The sequence below is a fragment of the Cuculus canorus genome, chromosome 7, assembly GCF_017976375.1.
Source record: "Cuculus canorus isolate bCucCan1 chromosome 7, bCucCan1.pri, whole genome shotgun sequence".
NCBI classification, from domain to species: domain Eukaryota; kingdom Metazoa; phylum Chordata; class Aves; order Cuculiformes; family Cuculidae; genus Cuculus; species Cuculus canorus.
The window spans coordinates 20,117,788-20,139,521 of record NC_071407.1 but is presented as its reverse complement, the minus strand read 5'-3'; the positions used below and the strand labels follow the sequence as shown (position 1 = coordinate 20,139,521).

The following is a 21,734-nucleotide window of genomic DNA, read 5'->3' as shown; positions in this document are numbered from 1 at the left end:
TGCATGTGTATCCATTAGCCGCAAGGCTCTGGCAAGAGGCCCTGGCTGGAATTAACCTGCAGTAACCCCGTAGCACAGGGTCAGCCTTGGCAGGGAGTACTGGCTGGGCTGCGCTGGAGTATGAAAGCCATTATAATCCGCTCATTCATGGTGCTTAAATAGCCAGAGATTTTTTTTTCCTGGTTCTCCTGGAAGGGAGGAAAGTTTGGAAATGGTAACACATAGCATTCCCCATCCCCATGGGGGGGTCCCGTGCTTTCCTGAGTCCAGCCCGCCATGTCATCACTCCAACAAGTTTAAAGTAACATTTTTATTATGAACAAATAAAATTTCAGATCAGCACAACCAGATGTCTGTTTCCATATTAGTAGAAATTATTTCAAAAAGTGTTTTATTTTTCTTTTCCAGTACACAAAACCGAGATACTACTATGCAGAAATCCCTAAGCTGTGAAAAATCATATCCTACTCACGTTTCAACAGTGACAGAGCTTAGACAACGTGCAGATTCAACTTTCCAATCCTTCCCTGAACACCCAACACTTGGACATCTGCTCTTCACAATACCAGCAGGGCTGGGAACGATTATGGAAAAAAAACCTGTCTGTGCTTCTGACAGCAGCGGTGTCTGTGTGGTACATACACCTCCCTTCTCTGTGCTCAGCAGCAAACCTCACCACACCCTGGCAGGCAGGGTGTAACCCCCTTACAGTAGGGAAACTGAGGCACGGAGAGTTTTTAAGTGACTTTGTCTCAAATCACAGAGTAAGCAAGTGGCTAAGCTGGGAACAAGCCCCAGGAGAAGAGCTGCTTTAATAGCCACGAGGTCCCACTGCTGCTTTCTCTGCTTCCACCTCTCACAGACTCATTTAAGCTAAACATACAGACGACGCATCCAGGATACAAACATGCCACCAAAAATATATATATATATTTATAGGTGTTGATATATATATATATATCTCAAAGTTCTACTTGAAGTGTTGTATCAGTTTCTTAATCTAACAAAAGTTCTAACTCAAATACATTCAAAATCACCTGCACCCACAGTTCAATGTAGGCAATTAAATAATTAAGCAACCCCTTGAATGTTCGAAATTCAGAAAAAAAAAAAAAAGAAAAAAATTTACAGCAAATAGCTGTCAATACTCCTATGTATATTAAAGAAAGATTTAAGGCACCCAGAGATATTTGCCAATCTACCTTAAAAGTAACTGGGCAAACAGCAGGACTGTTTGGTTACTGCTCCTCAGCTTCCACTCTGATTCCAGATTCTGGACCTGAATCAGCACTTAGAATTTGAAAGGAACCCTTTATGTGAAACCCTGCTTCTCTGCTGAGGAGATGTGAACTATTGCAGCATGTCACTGCACACTTCTCTGCTGCAGGGTAAGTTACACACATTAAGGGCAACAGGAGCAAGGAAATCACTATCCTCACCTCATCTCCACACCCCTTTCAAATACTGTCTGGAGCAACTTCATCCTTCTGTGAGTTCAGAGTGGTTTAGACTAGAACGAAGTCAGCCTGCAATTACAGAGTTAACAGTATTTCTCTTTTTTGTGAGGGTGTTTGGGGTTTTTTTAAATGGTAGGCTACAATTCCAGCTACAGTCCCCCCTACCCCAGGCAGTCACGAGCCTTGGAGCAGTAAGGATGCCATCTCCTGACACCATAAGCTGAAGGGCTCACTGCTCTGTTCCGTCTGGTTGTACTTCTTGGCTGGAGACCACATGGCTCCTGATGGTTCAGAGCCTTGAAGGGTCCCACTGCTGAGCAGTAACAAGGCTGTGGTGGTGGCAGGGAGGGGAAATGAGAAAAGGACTTACTTTCTGAGTAATATGCATGCTGTTACGAAGGAGAATATCACAAAAAACTGTCCTAGCTCCTGGCAAGTTTTGCAGCAGCAGAAGAAAGCAAAGCTGCAGAAGCTTGTCTGGCTGCTATGTGACAGAGCTGAGGTGAGGAAGTTGGCATCCGCTCTGTCTCTGCCCTCTCTGGCCTGCCTGAATAAGGAAGACACTGCAACCCCCACACCAACATCACCTTTTTCCAGCCACTTCTTGTGCTTTCCTCCAGCTCCATTTGATGCATTTAAGCAACAAAAATGGTACTATTGCTACAACAACTAATAGTAATAATAATAAAAAAATCAATACTAATGAAGAGAGATAAGGGTAAAAAAGCACATTCGGCCCACTGAGGGGGTCACGGCCATGACACCCAGAACCTAACCCACCACTTGAACTCAAGCTGTGGCCTCTGTAACTTGTTGGAAACAATATCCACAAGGATGTTTTTGACCAGCACACCCTCCAGCTGTGTGCCCATGTCAGTTCAGGAATATAAATGACCTTTCTGCAGCTGCCCTCGCTGCCTGGCTAGTGGACAAAGAAGTGAGGTGGAGAGGTGGCTTGACAAGGGAGATGGGAGGCAAGCTTAGAGACAAGGAGATGCTTTCACCTCCCCGTCTCACTCCCTCAGTACTGCCTCCCAGTCCCTCAGAGGAGAAGGGAATTGCAAACCATCCTGGTGGACCCTGGGAAGGAAAGCCCAGAGGTTCCCCACTCTGGCCGTAGCGTCCTGCCATAGAGATCTCAACTCCTTTGAGCCCCCTGAGCTGCCGCCTGGCCCCATATCGGTGTTTCTCAGGCACTTGTAATCGACCAAATGGAGCCCACATGGAGGGAGAGACCTACTCCTGTGGACATCCTCACCCCACCCTATGCCATCAGGTGCTCCCTTCCCCTGTCTGTGTGCTTAGGACAGGATGCAGATATGCAGGGCAGGCGCAGACATCATATCATGCACCTGCCACCCAGCAGGAACCCTGTTCCTGCAGCACATAAAACAGCTTAACTCAGTGGTGGAGCTTTGGTTTACACCCTTCTCCTGCTCTACATTTTGGCAAAGTCCTCTTAGCCAGGACTGAAGTTTTGTCAGCAGTGGCAAACAAAACCATCACAGGCTGGTCCTATCCCACAGCAGCCACTGGCACACCCTTCATCTGTCCCCTCCTTGATGTGGCTCTCCAAAGGGGCCGTGGAGCCCAGAGCCAGGCTCTGCCTTCAGTCCCTGGTGGCACAGGGCACAGCAGGCAGTGGAGGGAGGGAGGCTGTGACACCAGAGGCAGGAGGTAAGAAGGCCACTGAGGCTCCCTTTCCAGTGTCTACTGCTGCCACTAGACCTTCCTGGCCTCTGGTGGACCTGGCTGGAGCTCTGAGAGTCTGGGGGCTCTCCTCTCTCCAGCCAGAGAGGCTAAGCAGTGGGGAAAGGGGGAGAATACTTCTCAAGAGACATCTCGGAAAAGAGACAATCCTCTAATGGCATGGGAAGGGGACAGGGCTCCTTTTCCTAGGGAGAACAGTTTAGCCATGCCACATGTGTCAGCAGCCCTTGAGAAAGGAGGAGAGACAGAGGAAGGAGTTTTGGCACAAAGGTGGTGAGGAGAGGGTCACTGACTTTGGCTCAACTGTTCAGCTGGCAGGTACAGGCTTCCCTTAACTCTATGGTATGTAGCTGTCTGCGATGGGCCTCCCCAGGCTGCTTCCCACCAACTCCTCTGCCAGTGAGAGACCGGAACAATCTAAAGCGGCAGATGGGGTAAAGGGGCTGGAGAGAAAGAACGGAAAAGAAAATGACAGGAGGGAAATGGGTGGCCTTGCATTATAAAGGCAGAGTGCTAGATCTTAAATATATCACGTAAAATACAGCGTGGGAGGGGATTTAAAACTCATTGTTATCTTAAGCAAACTGGTAGCATTATTCAGTAGTTAGTAAACAGAACATTAAACTTTTGTCTAGCGTGTTTGGAGGGGTCAGGAAGGTAGGAAAGGAGAAAAAGGAAAAAGGAGAGGTGTGGATGTGTGTGTGAACTGGAACAGAAACTCAGCCACTCTTGTGACTGCCATCTCCAGTCCGCATTTTCCGAGCTAGGATGACCTCTTTGGAGACCGTCTTGCGATCGCTGGCCAGCCCCAGGAGACACATAAGGTCAATGAAGGCTGTGGTTAAATTGAAGTGCCAGCCAAACTCACTGGTGGAGTAGTCGTAGGGGAAGGTGTGGTGGTAGTTGTGGAAGCCTTCTCCTGCAAAACATGACCAGGGAGAGGATGTTGCAGAGCTCTAAGTGATAGCCCCTTTCTCTTGGCCCAAACCTTCCAGTATTGGTTGAGCTACCAGCTAGACCTGCAGTGAGTCCCTGACAATCCAGGTCAATCAATACTCTTACAACTCTGGCAATCCTAATGCCAAAATCCAAAGCAAATTTCCAGATGGGAATAACAAAGGCTTCTACTGATCAGTATACCCCAGGAGGCCACCCTTTGGACACTATCAATACTGGCTCCAGTAGTCACCCCTTCAATGACAACAGCTGGGCTCCTGCTCCTGCCCCCTGAGTCTCTGCAGTTCAAATCCCTCCCTACTGAAAATCCAGGAGCAGATCCTTCAGTGGTGGAAATCTGTAAAGCCCCAGTAACATAAAGTGATGCAAACCAGCTGAGGATTTGGGCTTGGAGAACACATCGGTGCAAATGCTGATCCTGGGATATACCTTTCTAGGTACCCAAAATTTCAGGAAAATGCAAGATGATCTGAGTTGTCTCATCCTCAAATACCCCCAAAATCACCAGCTGCCCTGAGAACATATCCAAACGTGCATCTGCTGGTTTTCAAGTTGAAAAAATGAAGACAGATAAGCATAAACTGCAGCACAAATTTTTCAGTTTGGTGAATGGGGCATAGAGACCTTTGAGCAGGGTAGATAAAATATTGCTATTGAGATAAGGAGGTGCTAAGTGTAGCAAGAGTCTTTTCCAGCCTGGAGAGAGGCTGCTCGGAGCTGATAACCCCACTGCCCTTATGTACTCACTGGCCAGCCTGGGAAACACCTCCAGACACAAAGGCTGGAAGGGAAGGGGACATCTGGATTCACAGAAATTCCTAGAAGCAGCTGCAACCCCAAGGGCCAGTCCCTGCACTACAGTCTACCTGCAACAACGAACACAGATACTGAACATACCTAGAGCCCCCAGGCTGACCAGGGGGTTCTCCCGTGGGTTGATGTGCCGATCATATGGCCGGTTGCCAAACATGTGAGCAGCACTGTTCACTAGCCAAGCCGCATTGAGCCCTAGGGCATAGCGCAGGATAGCCGGAATGAAGAAGCTGATGACGATGGATTCATCCCAGAAGTACCAGGGCACTAGAGTGGGCAGTGTGAAGCACAGCAACACCACCGATGGCTTGTAGTATCTGGAAAGCAAAGGACCAGGAGGAAAATGCTCAGTGGCTGAGGCAGGACAAGAAGGGATGGTTCAGTCCTCCCTTTGGAGGATTCATGCTCAGCTACACAGGTAAAATCAAATGCAGAAATACCTCACCCTTGAGCCTTGTATTGTTTGCCCTCGATGTACAAAAGCCATTCCTGGAGACTTATCTCCAGGATCTCGTCACTGGTTAGGAGACTTGGGGCTAAACTCCTGCCCTCCCTGTCTCAATCTCACACATTCCCATCATCACGGTCTCTTCTCCAGCTCTGGCCCAGTGCTGCAACTCCTCCTTGCAGACTTGGCCCTGCCTACCAATACCCCTCACCAACAAGTGCACACAAGGGACACTTAGGCCATCAAACAGATAAGTGCATGGGGTTTCTCACACTAGAGACATGGGAGTAGAGGAAGCTTAGCCACTCTGACAATCCACAAGAAAAATCCCAGGAACAAAAAGGAGGGAAGCTATAAACTTTGCTCGGTTTGTCTAGAACTGAACTAGGGACTTCCCAAACGAGGGTGGTTACTATGTGAGTTTAGTCTTCAATCCCTGCACCTACGGTGACAGGCTTGCCTCCTCTAGGGATCAGTCCTAGTACAGCCCCAGGGAGCTGAGAGATGCCCTATCCAAGAGGCACCAGTAGATCAAGACTATCCTTCCTAGTGACTACCTCTCTTATGCCCCCATTTTCAACTCTTCTTTCACCACAGTTTCCAGAAGACTCACAGGAGAGAGGCAGAGGCATGGCCTGGAAATCGTACCACAACATCTCCGCATGGGTGGGCTCTGGGCTAACCAAAGCAGCAGCTGGGCTGTGGGCAGGCAAGCATGGAGATGCTTTGTGATGGGAAGCTCAATCTGCCACTGGCAAAATGCTACAGGGTAGGCAAGAAAGGAGGAGTGTGGGAGGGCTGAAGAAAGCACTAGCTTGTAAATACTTCTTATAGGAGAGGTATGACTCGTTTCTCACAGTTCATTCCACAACAAAGTCTCCACTAAAGACATACACTTCTCACACGATGCCCTAAATGCCCTGTTGCTCCATCAAAGGCACTTCGGGTCCCCAGTGCATTTGCAGAATTCCTGCTCTATCCCACACAGTTCTGGGCTAAGGCTGACCCCACCACTCACCTCCGCTGGAACATCACTATTTTGTCAGCCTTTATGTCACTCAGGTCCAGCTTCTGGCCCTTCTCTATGACATCTGGATGCTTGCGCACCAGCAGCCAGCCGATATGGGAGAAGAAGAAACCCCGCTTGGCATTGTGAGGATCCGCATTTGTCTCGGAGAACTTGTGATGGACGCGGTGGTCCCGGACCCACTCGTAAATGTCATTCTGCAAGGTAACAGGAGTGGAGACTTAGGGCCAGGGCTGGAGATGTTCCCTTCAAATTAACAAAAGAGCCTAAAGCATTTGGACAGCTAAATCTCATTAACCTGATCTCATATTAATAATTTTATCTTGCTTTAAAGTTTGAGGATTTGGGCTTTTGAAACAGACTGGTTTTTCTTTGCTCAACCACTTCAATTTTCTTTGAAATCCGCTTCTTTGGTGGGCTGCCAATTCTTTTTTTGTAATTGGAGGCTTTCATTCTCACATCCTCTACAGCATCACAGGCTCTGATTGGTCAGTCTGTTCCCCCACCCCTGTAATAGCCAGCCCTTATTGGCCAGCTGGTGCCTCCTCCCTCACACACTCAGCTCTTGTTGGCTACTTGTTCATGTCCCTAAACGGTGCCAGCTGGAATTGATCAACTTGCCCATTCCCTTTGTCCTGACATTTTCCATGGGTCAACCTGCCTTGCTTTTCCTGGGATTACTAAATCAGACAGACCTGTTTAACTTGGGGCTGAGGGTTTTTTCAACTTCTTTCCTTGGAAATCAGTATTAAAACAAAGGTCCCTCTTTAGAAACAGAATAAATACACCATTTCAATGACAATTACCAAAAATACCTCCCTCCAGCCCTATAACCATTCAATTTAAGCTTCAAAATCAATAGTTTAGATAATGTCAAAGCTTTCATCATTTGTACTAAGAAATGATTGTTCTGAACAGCTGTAACTAAGCCTGTGCTCATGCCTTTATGCTAAGATAGCAAATGTGCTTAAAGCCATGTATTACACCATCCTAGAAAAGATGAAACAGAGATCCAAGCATGCTCATATCGCCTGTATTACACAAAAGTCTCCTTCCACAAAACACTCTGAAGGTAGGGAAGCAGCATAATCATCCCAGTTTCTTGCCTGGAAAGACAAACTGACTTGTCCACAAAGGGAGCCTGTAGCAGAGAGGGACTTGGGGAGTTGTGTCTCATGTGCTGTAGCCACTCCTCCTTCAACTGACATAAAATGATTTACCCGCAGGCCATGCAATAATGCAATGATAGGCATCATCTAGGACTCATCCCTCACTTGTTTCCAAATACTGATAATGCTGCCTTCGTTCCAGTCAAATCCTTAGCACCTCCAAGTATCACCAGCCCTCACTGATGTTAGCCAGAGCTTGGCCACTCAGCATTCCCCCAGAAGAGGGTGGCCCAGCAGCCTTCCCCGTCAAGTAAGCAGAGAAATACAACCAGTACTCATGCTGGGAATGCTTCACCTGTGACCAAAAGTCTCTTTCACAATCCAGACCCTACACAGCATCACATAACATAAGGAAGCCCAGCCTAAAAAGTGACAGGCAATTTGAATCTGCACACCTTGAGAGAATTTCCCTGTCTCCTGGAAATCCTTCTGCTGGAGGCAGAGGTCATAAATTTGGAAAGGGACCACGTACCACAAGGGGCGTGATGCCGCCTCATCCACAACACCCTGTGCACAAAAACAAATCAGGAGTCTCAAAGCTGAAAAGTCAGTCTATCCTCACCCAAACCTCAGCACATTATCTTTCCTACAGATTGTATTTTGGGACCACCTCTAACTGAAATCTTGTCTGAAAATCATGGCTTTCTGAGACCAGCAAGCAAAGCCTAGGAGAATGCCTCCTTCCTCAGGAGTTTCCAGCCACAGACTATAATCAGGAGAGCTTCTGCTGTGCTGCAGCTGCCTGGTCTTGCAGGTGGAGGAGCTGAATAGAGGCAGAATTTCCAAATTCTCTCAAATCACAGCCCACGGGTCTTAGAACAGCCAATAGGCATTTTCTGGAGGACCTCAGATAAGATAATCTATAGACTTCTATGGTCTTATAAGATACTGGTCTTGTCTTAGAGCTGCCGCCGCTAACAGGAATAAAAGAAATTGAAAATAAGTTGTCTCTTGATCTCATTGAAAGTAACTATTAAAAAAACATCCATGGGGACTGGTACTGAATTTTCAGTAAAACTTTGGATTAGTTCCTATTGAAACCGAAACATCTGTCTATCTCTCATCTTTGTCTATTCGTATCCCTACAGCAATAGCTCAGCAAATTCTCTCCCCCTCTGCCCTATAACCCTGTGAAAGATGGTCTTTGTATGGGACTAGCCTATACACAGCAACCCACCCCATTGCCTTGTGAGTGCTGGACCAGTAGTTGTAATAAGCAGCTTGGTCCTTCCTCTTCCTCATGAAAGACTATGGTTTGGTACTAACAGAGAATAGGAAAGTGAATGGTGTGTTAGAAAGTTTTTCAAGGCTGAAAAAAGCCATCCCCACCCTGTTCCGAATACATGTCAATGAAGTGATGTCCAGCTATACAGAAGGGGAAAGGAAGAAGTCTCTAAAATACTTGGTCCACTTGGGCTTTATCCTCCTGCCATTTCTCAGCTGGACAATTACACAGGGATGCAGCATTGATACTCCTGTTCACCTTCTTCTAGCAGTAAATGCTGCCACCCTCCCAAGTATTTCCTACACACAAGCAAGCCTGTAATAATTAAATCCCTTCAAGTACAGCTGGAGGACAGAGTGCCATCAGAGCTGCCTCCACAGCAGCAAACCCAAGAGACCAGCAGGATTTTTCTGTGCCATGCCAGTCTGGGTTCTCACTCTGGCTCCTTCTAAAAGGCCATCTCTGCTACTTTCTACAGTCCCTAAGGACTTCCCAGTTTGTTTGCTTTGTGGACTGTGAAGTGCCCTCATAAGTGGTTAGGCGATATCCTGAGGTGCCAAACCCTCCTCTCCTTGAAAGGTCACTGACCTGGGATGACTCTCTGGAAGCCAGACTTATAACAGGGTTATTCCAGGTTATATCACTCTTCCAAAACAGAGAAGAATCACCCTAACTCCATAACCTCAACAAGTTCTTGGTCTTCCTGCAGCAGCAAATTCCACAGCCTGGCTTCTTGGACTGTGCAGATATCTCCCCGTTATCAGCCGCACAGCAAGAGAAGTGTGAGGCAACCAGAACATCAGGAGAACACTTAGCAGTTCCACACCTTTTTCACAGGACCCGAAGCAAGCAGAGAGAGACCACACCTTGAGGGGAGGGTACATTCCTGCTTTGGAGAACTCTCCTACCCCTGCTCTTGGCCAAGAGCCCTCTCCCCACCCAGTTCACCTCAGAGGCACCCCCTGATGGGACAAAGTGAAGACAATGAGACAGACTCCAGCACAGCAGTGTTAGACGGCAAGGGCAGGTTGTTCCCTAGCAAGAGGTAGTAAGAGAGAGCAACCTCTCCGCCAGCTTATGCCCCATTCCTCAGACAACGATTCAGGGGAGCAATTCATTCTGAGCAACAGAGGCACATTGAAGAAGTGCTTACCTGGAAGGCCACAGAGTTTCCAATAGTCAAAAAGATCCGTAGGGGCAGCGTGGCTTTGTAAGACCGATGGCTCCAGAGGCGGTGAGATCCAGCTGTTATGCCTAGAGCACTCACGATGAAACACAGCACAGCTGGAGAGGAAAAGAAAGTGTTGGATAAGTTAGAGCAAGTCAGCGTGCAGCAAAGTTCCAGCATCTGGTCCTAGAACTAAAATGGAGAAAAGACCCCCAGCAGGGTCATAGTAGCATTACACTAGGAAGCCGGCAATAAGAAAAATAGCTCTTTCATTAGGAAGGACAGGTCAGGAAGTTTGGCAGAAAGACAGAGGGCATTCAACAGTTGGTTTGTTCTGCAGGCTCAGACACAGAGAGGGAAGGGTGCACATCTGTGCATAGGTCAACTGATCCACCTTCAGTGCCCTTCCTGAGGGAACAAACACCTCTTTTGCAGATCCCAGGGGAAGCTCTCTTCTTGGTATAAAATTGCAGATTTCAACCGATTGGATCCATCATGAAAACAGCTCCTTATTCTTACATGTTAAACCCATGGACAGGAATTGCTGGTATGCTTGACAACACCATTCAGTCCAGCCAAATGTCTCTAATCAAGCTTGTCTTGGACCCACCAAATAGATAACTCTGCCAGAATCTTGTTTGGAATCAGATGTGAGATATGCGCAAGGCACCGTCACCCTGTTCTTTCATTCAAAACAATCCAGGTTTTATTATCCTACCATTTCCTACCCCCTCTTCCTTCTGTCACCTCCTTTGTTTTTCTACATTCTAAACCTAATCTCTTATCTGCTAAAAGCCGGTCTTGGCTGTTTAAACATCCTCTTCTAGCCCCTTAAACTCACATGGTCCCTCCTCACTCCCATTCTGCTGTAGAACAGTGACCCTCCCTGTCTGCTCATTTGACCGTGGCTTCCCCACCTGCCGCCAAATGCAGTGCAGGCCTCAGACTGGCACATCTCTGCCTTGTGTCTCCCAGCACCTCTGTGGTCTCTTGGAGGAGCCAAGCAGTCACTGGTCATAGCTGATTTACAGGGCATGAAGAAGGACGAAAATGCATGCAAACACAGCAGGATCCAGCCTTTGCAAGGGACACTGGAGCTGAGCAAAGCACAAAGCTGGCCAAGCCTGGAAAGGGAAAAGGGAGGGATGCTGGAGAGGGTGCTTAGTTCAGGTCTCCCTTTGAACTTATGCTGGACACCTTGAAGGTCTCAGCCAGCCCCATGATGCTCACTTGAAGTTTATGAAGCAGCTCATGATCAATTCCCCATTGGTTTTAGATTTTAAGACTAATTTTAAATCATACACTACCCTCACAGCATGATAAAGAAGAGCAAACCTTGAAAAACCACCTAATGTATGACTCTATTTTGCAGGACCTATTTGGCCTCAGACACAGTGATAACAATGAAACCCACTCCTGGATGTTTTAGACACTTCCTACCAGCAGCAGAAATGTGACTTACCACCATTCTCCCTTCAATAGAAGCTGTTATACCCTGCAATCTGCATGTCATAAAACCTCTAGGCAACTCCATACCTACAGTGCACACTTTAGTAGCTGAGGTAGATTTCCAAGGGTGACAAGTAGTACATGGCAGAGCTGAAAACAGCATCTAGAAGTCTGAATTCAACCTCCAACCTATACAGACTCTACACCAGATGGGGAGTCTGTGGAAAACATGTTGGATCAGGGATGTCGGGGCAACTTGCTGGGGAAAGAGCCCAGCTCTCCACTGTGGGGCAAGCAGGCATGAGTTAATGGTGCACTGGGGACAGAAATGAACTATGCAATCTTTCATGACCTTCAGTGTCACTAGAAAGTAAATGCCAGGTTAGACGAGTACAGGACCTGAGTTCAGGCTTCCCTTTCTAGTGAATCCTCACATGCTGACTGGGAGTTTTTTGGTAAAAAGAGGCCTTCAAGATGACTCTGGCTGAGGATTGCGGTATTTAAGCTTTGCAAGAAGGAAGCTCATCTGTATCTCTTTTACACAAACAATTCTGAGAATGTGCCTGTGGATAACCCCCTCAGGGAAAGATGACAAGCAATGAAGACTTATCAGCAAGCACAAGGAATCACAAAAGAGACATGGTGAGGGCATTGACAGATCCAGAAAACAGACAAGCAGTATTTGCTTTTGGTAGCCTTGACTGAAAGCTTTTGTTAAAAATTTGGAAGAGTATCCACTGCTTTTGGGTGCCCTTGCATAGAACAGTCATGGCCCTCGTCCAAAGCCCATGAACCTTGTAGCTCGCGTTGACTTGTCTCGGAGCTGCATCCCAGGTCACTACAATGGACACTACTCTCTAACTATTATCCTGTGCTGCCTTGCCTCTTGCCCACGTACAGCAGCTGTAGTTTATCTAAGGAAAAGACAATATCTGTGAGGAAAGAGCTGATTCTCAGTCTATGCATGTATGGCACCCAGCCCCACAGAAACCCAAACCCTAGCTGGGGGCTATTAGCTCCATTAGACATAGGTAACAGTTGTAATGACAGTGACAGGATATGCACAATAAGATTAAAAAGCCTAGTGGAAAACAAAAAAAAAAATCCAGAATACTAATGATTCAAAGGGTTCACCCCCACAAAGAGGTACAATGATGATCATTGCATAGCCAAGGAACGAGCATCTCACAGGCAAGGAAGAAGTAAAGATCCTTCAACATCATCCACTCAGAATGAAATTGGAAAGAGAACAGAAAAGGCAAAGTAAAGTAGCACAGATTTTCAAAGATGCTTTGTGAAGCTGCCCCAAACTGAAGGGTTTAGGAACTCTTATCAGCTGAGGTTTCACATAACCTTCCACACCACAACTTGAAGTACCCAAGATCGAAAAGATTGTCAGCTCACAGGTGATGTTCCCAATGACCCATTCAACTGGAATACAAAAAATTACAGCCACTGGCCGTAATACGCACTCAGTGCTCCAAAAATGAAACCCAAAACATTCCATGTTCAGTCATGTCTATATGAGTCACTAGGCTTTACCTCTTCAGGTCCTGCATTCAGACCTCAAGCTAAGATGTGAAGCCAGGAATGTGCTAAAGGCATCGTCACCTGCAGGCAACACCAAGAATGTTTATATGACGAGATGTCCCTGCTCCAGCAGGTGTCCTTGGGCTTCTGCTCGGTGGAAAGGAAAACTGCAGTTTTAGACTGTTCCCTCCTTGCCTCCGAGACCCTGCTAGCCAGGTATGTCTCTCTGGAGAAAGATTCCAAGAGCAAGAAATCTGTCCATGCTGCATAAGGGGAACAGTGTTCAGGAGAAGCAATAGGAGCTACTGTTGCTAAAATTTAAATTTTCTATCTGGCAGAATCATAACTTACACTCCTGCTTGGAGGAAAAGCATGTCATCTGCTAGTTAAACCTGGAGAGGACACTGAGTGGGGAGGTGTTGCCAGCAGCAGTCTTGATGGAAAAGTAACAAAAAACTTCTGTAGACATTTCGCTGGACACATCCCTGGGGGTAACACTGGCTGAGATTTTCAGGCTGTCACAGTTGCCTAAATTATCCAGCAAGATTCTCCTTGGTCCAAAGCAGCAGCAACAAAAAAAAAAAAAAAAAAAAAAAAAGGTATCAGCCCATGTTGCTGCCCCTACTGGCACTGCAGGGAGCTGGAGTACTCTCAGAAGACCAAATCACTGGTTTATAAACGTTGCTGGCCAGGCCAACATGGGTTAACACAAATATTGTTGGTCTGCTGCACCTGAAAGCCAGTAAGACAACCTGCAAATCATGTTTCCAGGGAGGCTCAGAGCAGCGAGAGACGAAACTGTCAATCATCTTTGCATCCTGCCCTTCCAGCCTCAACCTCTATACCTTTTGGCAAATGACGTGAAATCTGCCTGTGATCTCTGAAAAGACTGTGCAAGACTTTGTCAAGTACAGCGGAAAAGACTAAATAAAAGGGGAGCTGGTTAGAAAGCCACAGTGCTGGAAGGGCTCAGAGAGCTCTCGTTATGGTGAGCTCTCACCTGACCAACAACCCTGGCTCATTCTGGGAAGCTCTGTACCAGAAAGAGATCAGGGGATACAATGCACACAGCAACGCAGAACAGCAAACAATGATGAAGGCAGAGCTGGAGAGCTTGAGAGACAAAGAAGAATTAACACACAGAGAAATGAAAACAAAAGAGGACACAGTCACCAATATAACTGGTTTCAGAGGGACAGGAATATCAAGGAGATGATGGCCTGGATGAAGAGGGTATTAGCAGGGGATTTCTCCTTAATATAAAATATAGAAGGTAGATCAGCTACCAGGCATCACAGCTGCCTGTAGCATCACAGCAGAGAACATCTGGGGCCATGTTAATTTTATATTCCGTGTACACAGCCTACAGAAGGAAAGATCTGAAAAACAAAGAAATAAGCAAAAAAACCTATGCTCCAGAACTACCACTGAGAGCTGCTCTGCCATGAGCCCATGGTGAATTGCTGGGAGCAATGTAAGTTCCTGCTGCTCTGTCCTGGTGTATAAAATGGGAACCTAGTCTTCTTGTTAGCAGAGGCTGCTGGGAAAATAACAGCATATCACCAACATCATAGCCACAGATGCCTTGTATATGCTTAGAAATGGGCAATGCAAGAAGGAGCAAGAGCCTTGCTGAGAAGCCAGACCTGTGGAGGATCATGGTACCCCAGCTCTGGTAGCACTGGAGAAGAATTGTCTATAAGGGGAAACTCCGCCTTGCCTGCAGGGTGCAGACGGTCCTTTCAACAAATGCCAGGGATGCAGGACAGGGAGCTCTGTGGAACTACTCCGGCTTCAGTAAGGCAGGATAAATCTTCAGACAGTTCAAAACAGTGCAATTCCCCCAAACTCTGTTTTTTCTCCCATTCCCAGGGCATCTGTCACTCCAGAAGACACGAAGGAATCTTGCAGTGCCTCAAAATGGCAGGAGAGCAACTGGCACACCAAATCAGAGTTGACTAAGGGAGGGGAGCAGGAGAGACTGGCATCAGGAAAAAAGCAAGGCAAATTCCCATGAAATGTCAGGAATGCCACGCAGACACCCTGAACAGGTATGTGGTTGCAAAGGCACTGGCTCGTAGACAGACATTTTGGGGCAAGATGGGGCTTAGCAGAATGCAAAGAAGCATCAACCTTTGGTATCAAGATGCTCAAGCCCACTTACGTATCTCAGAGAAACTCAAGGGAGAAGGGTTCAATGAATTTAGACATTACAGTTCATCTCAGCGGCTTGAAATGAACCCAGTAAACCTAAGTCACCTTTTCCCTCCTCTGTGCCCCAGTGTGCTGAGGGTATTTGGTTTGGAGGATACAGGCTCTCAACTCAGTGAGAGAGAGGAGCCAGCAGCCCCTGCCCAGCTTCCAGCTGAGAGCCAGGGATGTGACACACAGAGCAGGACTGAAAGCCCTGAAACTCTCCTCCAAGGTCATGCTGAGGCTGCGTGTTCTGCTCAGCCCCGCCACCCCAGCAAAAAACACAGCTTGTCAGGTTTTCACAAGAGGAAAGCCCAGTAAAGTCTTTCTTAGCAGTCCCCCAACAGGCCATGCTGACTACACAGGGAACGCATCACTGCCTCTGTTTTTGCACATGCTGTAGCCAACCTCTGACCAAGCCCTGTGGCCTCCACTGATGCTCATCCCCGAGGCCTCTAAGCTGATCCAGGAAGGAAGGAATCAGTCTGGCTGGCCCTCCAGGGAGCCATCTCTTTCCCAGTCCAACTCACAGCCATAAGGAGGACAGACTTTGAGAGTGTGACAGTACAGGGCCTGTCCACAGCTGGGCTGGCCAGGATCCTGCTCCCAGGCAAGCACTTTGCAGGAGCACCGCTGAAACCAAAAGCCATGCCAGCAGGTCTCAAATTAAGACTGTCAGGTTTTGTTTCAGGATGCTCTATTTCACCAGAAGGCAGCGGCTGGATTCAATCTCTTGACCTCCTCACTGGGAGCCGTTTGGCTTCTTGATTCCTCCAGGAGTCCATACAAAGGCTTGTGGAGAGGGAGGCTCCCCTGCAGCTTGGGTCCTGGGCCCAGCTGCCTTTCAAGCAGTCAAAGGAGAAGTTTTGATTCCTATCCAGGGCAAGGTCTCTGAGAAAGAGGAGCTTCGCCTAGCTACATTCTGCTGGGTTGTGCTTTCCATTGGAATTTGGTGCCTGGAGAGATGCTTATTTATTTTTTGAAAGTTGTCAGGCTTAGTCCCGGGATGATGGGGGCTAATCTGTCCTTTTGTGAGACTGATAAAAGACCTGATGTTCAGACTTGACTTTTATCTTATAGCACAACTATATTTTGTCTCTTTCCCCTCACACACATTTGGAAGCTGTGCAGGATTTATCTTCCCTTGGGAAGTACAGGAATGGTTCTTGTCTTTGAGCAGCAGCCTCATGCCAAATAATGCCCTGCACCTTGCCTCCCCAGCCAACCATTAAAGTGCTCCTGCTAGCACCCTTCTTTCTAACTTTCTGGGACTGTCGCAGCACTCCATGAAACGTTTTCTGTCTTTCACCCCACAACTGACTGCATGTTCAGTTGTGGGTTACTTCCAAGCCTAACACCTGTGAACCAAGTTTGCTCTTTAAGCAGCCAAGCAGTCCCCTGATAAATCCTTCCCTCAAGCATGACCTTACAGGGGACACTAGCAAGCCCTCCCATAGCTTGCTACAAAATTGGCTGGGTAGCTTCTTCTAACAGAAGATCTCCACTTCTTTCCCCTCCCTAAGTGGACCTGGAGGAAAAAAAAAAACCTCCCAATGGATCTGAGGTTTGCAAATGCTAAGAAATAAATGGAGGAATGTGCTTACCCCATGCCAGCGTCTGGATCTTTGCAGAAGGTATCAGCGTCAACCCAAATATGGCCCCTATATGCAGTAGGCTCATGAGGATGATATTCCTCCAGACATATCGCACAGGGGGCCTGGGGCCCTCTTTCTCCTGGTAGGTGTCATCAAAGATATCATCTACCATGCCTCGGTCTCCTGCGAAGTCCTCATGATTGATGAAGTCCTTCTCCATGACGGCATCTCCATTCCTGGTCACCCGGGAGGTGACAGTGCTGACAGTGGTGGTGCTGGAAGCGGAGGGGAACTCCTTGGAGAGGCAGCAATGGACATTTTCAAGAGAGGAAAAAGGGAAAACAAAACAAGAAGTTGGTGGTTATCAATGCAGGGAATAGAAACATGAACAGCTAGGCTGGCAGTACCAAGACTTGCAGCCTGCAGGTTACCCTGCCAGGCTCCACTCCCTTGGCACCCTTTGCTGAGCCCTTGGCACCAAGAAGAGCCCACTCTGGCCCCATGGAGTCATAGCCTGAGAGGGAGGGGGCCTGATCTTTCTGGAGAGAGGAGGTGAATGGTAGACACGGTGCAGAAAGTAAACAAAAAAACTTGAAAGTGAGACTTGTTTCTTCCAGAGGCTTTGGTGAGATCATCTGCAGGCTACAAGGATTTTTATTTTCCTTCAGTTTCATTAGTGGGCGTTTTTAGGAGGGCTTGTGTTCTGAGCCTGTGCAGAAACAGACAACAATAGAGGAAATCTTGAAAACGAACAAAGAGATGGGAGAGAAATACGGTCGGAAAACACATTTTTATGATAAATCCCTGGGCTGCTCCTGATACCTCTTTGTGTCACCCTACCAGGGATCACTGGGGGAATATCAGGAATATCCACAGGAGGATTCCTCTAGGGTGCCTTCTCATCCCCAACAACGGGTCACGACAAGACCGACATGTTTAGTGATAAGTGGATGGAAGCAGTCAAGCAGTGTGCCTCCAGTCAGACATCCATGGCTGCTGCTAAGCCTCTTATCCCTCTCCACCCACAGGCAAACTGAGGCACGGGAAAACAATCTTCTCAGCCAAGGCCACCAGCAGGCACAGAGGAAGTTTTAAGCAGCAAGTTGGCTCAGCCTGGCTTGAGGCTCCCGGCTCCCTCCTGTAACTGTGACATAACATTCCCTCTGCACACACTTGTTTGCCCTGGCTGAGTGACAGCCTCTGCGATCAGGCATGCATGAGGAAAGGAGCAGGCAGGGCTGACCCTAATGAGACAGGTCACTGAACCCTGAATCACCGATTTCCATCTCCATCACAACAGCCGTGTGCTTGCTGGTGCTCGCAGTCCTTTGTCTGGCCAAAGCCCAACTGCCTGACGGGGCCTGACCCCAGGGGTGTCAAGCACATGGGGTGCAAGCAGTGGGAGGGCATTCTGCCCCCATCCCCTCACTTCCCAGGAACCTGCCTGAAGGACACTGCCCTGCACTTCCCACACTGCTGCTTCCACATGGCGGGGAGGTCAAACCTCAGGAACAGGAAGGCCAGGACTGCTGGAAGGACCATAGCCTAGGCAGAAAAGCTTCTTTTCCAATAGAAATCTCTCCTGAATTAACAACAGATTCCCACCTAGATGCCCCCTCCCTGGAGGTGGTCAAGACCAGGTTGGATGGGGCCTGGGGCAGCCTGATCTAGTGGGACATGTCTCTGCCCAAGGGGGTTGGAACTGGATGATCTTTAAGGTCCCTTCCAACCCAAACTGTTCTATGATTCTATGGTAAAAGACCACCATCCTGCCATAGTCTAGCTTCCTGAAGGAGGCATTAAAACCAGGCCAGGCAGCTTGCGTGGCCATTCCAACTCCTCCCTTTCCCCAGGGTAGGAACTAAAGAGGAATAGACATACCTTCCTATGGGGAGGAGCTGGCAAAGCTGAAAGATTTGAGAAGTAAAATGATCTCTATAGAGGGAGCCTTCTGAGTTTTTCCTTCTGGAATCAAAGGTTAGAAAGGAAAAAACCTGGACATGAAGTATCCTGCTGCTTTCTCTGAACCCGGGCAGCTGTTGAGCTTGGGACCACCTTCTCTGCATCCTGCTTACAGGCTGTCTCTGCCTCCTTTCCAAATTAATATTTTGAGGATAGGATACTCTGAGCTGCTGGACGATTTATAGGCAGTCTTCCCACAAAAAGAGCCATCAGAAATGGCTTCTAATCTAGAGATTAAGCAAGGAAAATTTCTCCCCATTCCTGAGTGTCAGATAGTCTCATCTGGCATTTTGGCATGAATGCACAATTTTTTTCCTTGGCTGGAAGACAATCTACCAAAAAGACCTAAGACTTGTCTTTGCAGGAAAAATTCCAACAGACATCTAGTGGTATAATTAGACAGGTAACCCTGCCCATACAGACATGCCACTTCCAGAGTAAGAATGGGGGGTTGGAGTTGCATTTTTCTCCTATGCAATAGCTTATGTCACTGTCAAAGTTACACAGGGGCAGAGGAGGAGGAGGGAGAACACAAAGAAGAGGTAAAAAACCTCTTCTTCTATCGTTGTATTAGCTACATAAGGAATTTTACCAGCGTACCTATACTGCTGGAATTACACTGATGCAATCAAACTGATCATTTCTCACACGTAAACTAATCTTAAATCAAAAGGTCTGTAAATCAGCTGTGAAGAACAGCTCCACCATTACAGACTTGGTGAAGGGAGCATGGGGGAAAGAGGGAGGGAGAGCTGGCAGCTATGTAGCTAGAGACAGGGGACATGAGGAGGAAAGAAGGACTTTTACCCCCTTATGGCCATAGCAGCTCCTGTGGCTACTACGGAGAAAAACGGGATGTGGATTGATCTGGGGTCTAGAGCTGAGAGGGGGAGGAGGCCAGCTAAGTATTTTTCATGAGCCCTCCCTCATTTCTGAATGACTTCACTGCTCTCATCTGCAGAGCAGATGCATTCCCCTATCTCCATGTCCCCCTCTATACCCTACCAGCACTGAACTTGCCATAGGCGATCCTGGCACGAGCCAGCTCATACAGCCAGCTGCGGCTCCAAGGCTCCCGCACTGGTTCAGCCCAAGGGCCGCAGGGCACTCAGTCTCAGGTCCAGTCTATTTGAATATGCCCAACGTGACCCACGGACAGGATTTTTTTCCAGCCTCCAGGATATGCCCTGAGATAACGGGCGAGACCGCAAAATGTGGTCAGAGCACACTGCCCTTGGCATTCACGCCAGGCGGGGAGAGGAGTAAATTTAGGTCACGGCATTTGCACAAAAGGACCAAGGGAGACCCTGCATGCTGGCAACGGGCAAGAGAGCAGGGCTGTGATTTACCTCTGCTCCTCAGCATAGGCAGAAAGGGGAAGGATGAGAAGGCAAGGGCAGGAACATCAGAATGAAGCTCCTGCCTCCCCTTGGGCAACGGGGGTGGGGGCAAAAATAAAAATAAAAATTTCTAAAGATCCTACAGCTCTAGCTATTTTCCTGGTGCCAGGTTGTTATTCAGATCTTCTTAGGCCAAAAATGGGCAGTCTCCCCCTTGTACGTTTGCAATGCAGACAGTCATTGCTTTCATCTGGGCAGCTGGCTGCTTTCACCTTGCGTGCGTCCGAGGGACACTCCCTACTGCAACATTTCATCAAAAACGCTGCAAGAGAAAACCCTTTTGTACTGAAGCAAAAAAGAACGAGCGTTACCAAAATCACCACGTTACCAAAACCACCACGAGCTCTTGGCACAAAGAACCTTCCCGAACAGCCCTCACCGAGGCGATGCTTTTAAGATAAGGCTGTACTTTACGCTCAGCCTAGGCGAGGGCGCAGGCTCCGGCCAGGGCACCCCCGCGGCGGCACCCCCGCTCCAGGCGCCCCCTCCCCGATGGCGGTGCCTCCAGCCGGCCCCGGCGCGCACCTGCACGGCCACACGCGGGCGATGGACGAGGGGAGGACAAAGCACCCGCAGTCCCGCTCACCTCCTCCTGCAGCAAGTGCGCAGGCATGGGGCAGACCTGTCCCTGCTCCTCGGTGGCGGAACGCGAGCCAAGCGGCGGGAGGAGGCCGGTTCTGGGCAGCCCCGGGCCCGGCGAGCGCAGTGGCTCGGGGAGGCGTCAGCGGCGGTTTTTAAGCGGGGCGCGGTCCCCCCGGTCCGCGGCTGCGGTGCGCCCGGGAGGGGAGCGGAGGCGGGGCGGGGGGCGGGAGGAAGGATGCTGAAGAAGAGGAGGATGGCGGCGGCTCTCGCGTGCTGAGCGGCTGCTTTTTTTTTTTTTTCCTTTTTTTTTTTTTTTTTTTTCCCCTCGCGAGGCCATTGGCTGCGGGAAATTTGGTGCCACCGCGGGCTGCCCTCGCCATTGGCTGCCCGCGATCTGCTGTTCGCTCCCCGCGGCGCACCCCCCGCGCTGCCCCGGGGAGGAGAGGGACCTCCCGAGCCCGACAGAGGGGTTTGGGGGGGAGACGGCCGCTCCGAGCGGGGCTCTGTCTGGGAGCGTTATTTGCGAGTGTATGTGTAAAGAATCATGGAATGGTTTGGGTGGGAAGGGGCCTTAAAGCCCATCCAGTCCCAACCCCCTGCCGCGGGCAGGGACATGCCACTGCATCAGGTTGATCAAAGCCTCATCCTGCCCGGCCTTGAACACCTCCAGGGATGGGGCTTCCATGACTTCTCTGGGCAATATGTGTGTGTCTGTATATATATACCTGTGTATATACGTCTAAACGTATATATAATTACGGTTGGACTTGATGATGTCAAAGGTCTTCTCCAACCAAATGATGCTATGATTCTGTGATATATAAATCATACATCTCTGCAAAGAAAATGCACCCACAACTGTGTATCCGGATAAGCGCGTGTGTATGGGTGTCTATCTTGATAGGAAAAACGGTCTGCAAAATCTTGGCTGTAACAGTTCAAAATTAATCCCATCCTTTTCCACCAGAAAACAGCCCCTTATATTGGAGGGTGGTAGGAAAAAGAAGCAACTCAGTTTGCCATCAACTGTTTTCCGGAACAGCCGTCTC

General features: G+C 48.6%; 1 protein-coding gene across 1 annotated transcript; it reads right to left on the bottom strand.

Annotated features, from left to right (window-relative positions):
• Positions 1-945: 945 nt before the first annotated feature.
• SCD (stearoyl-CoA desaturase) lies at positions 946-20,924 on the bottom strand. Its single transcript, XM_009570705.2, has 6 exons — positions 20,690-20,924; positions 16,751-17,036; positions 9,960-10,090; positions 6,404-6,609; positions 5,022-5,254; positions 946-4,086 (listed from the first exon to the last, which is right to left on the bottom strand). The coding sequence occupies exons 1-6, from the start codon at positions 20,714-20,716 to the stop codon at positions 3,887-3,889; spliced, it is 1,083 nt and encodes a 360-aa protein (XP_009569000.2). The 5' UTR covers positions 20,717-20,924; the 3' UTR covers positions 946-3,886.
• Between the last annotated feature and the right edge of the window lie 810 nt (positions 20,925-21,734).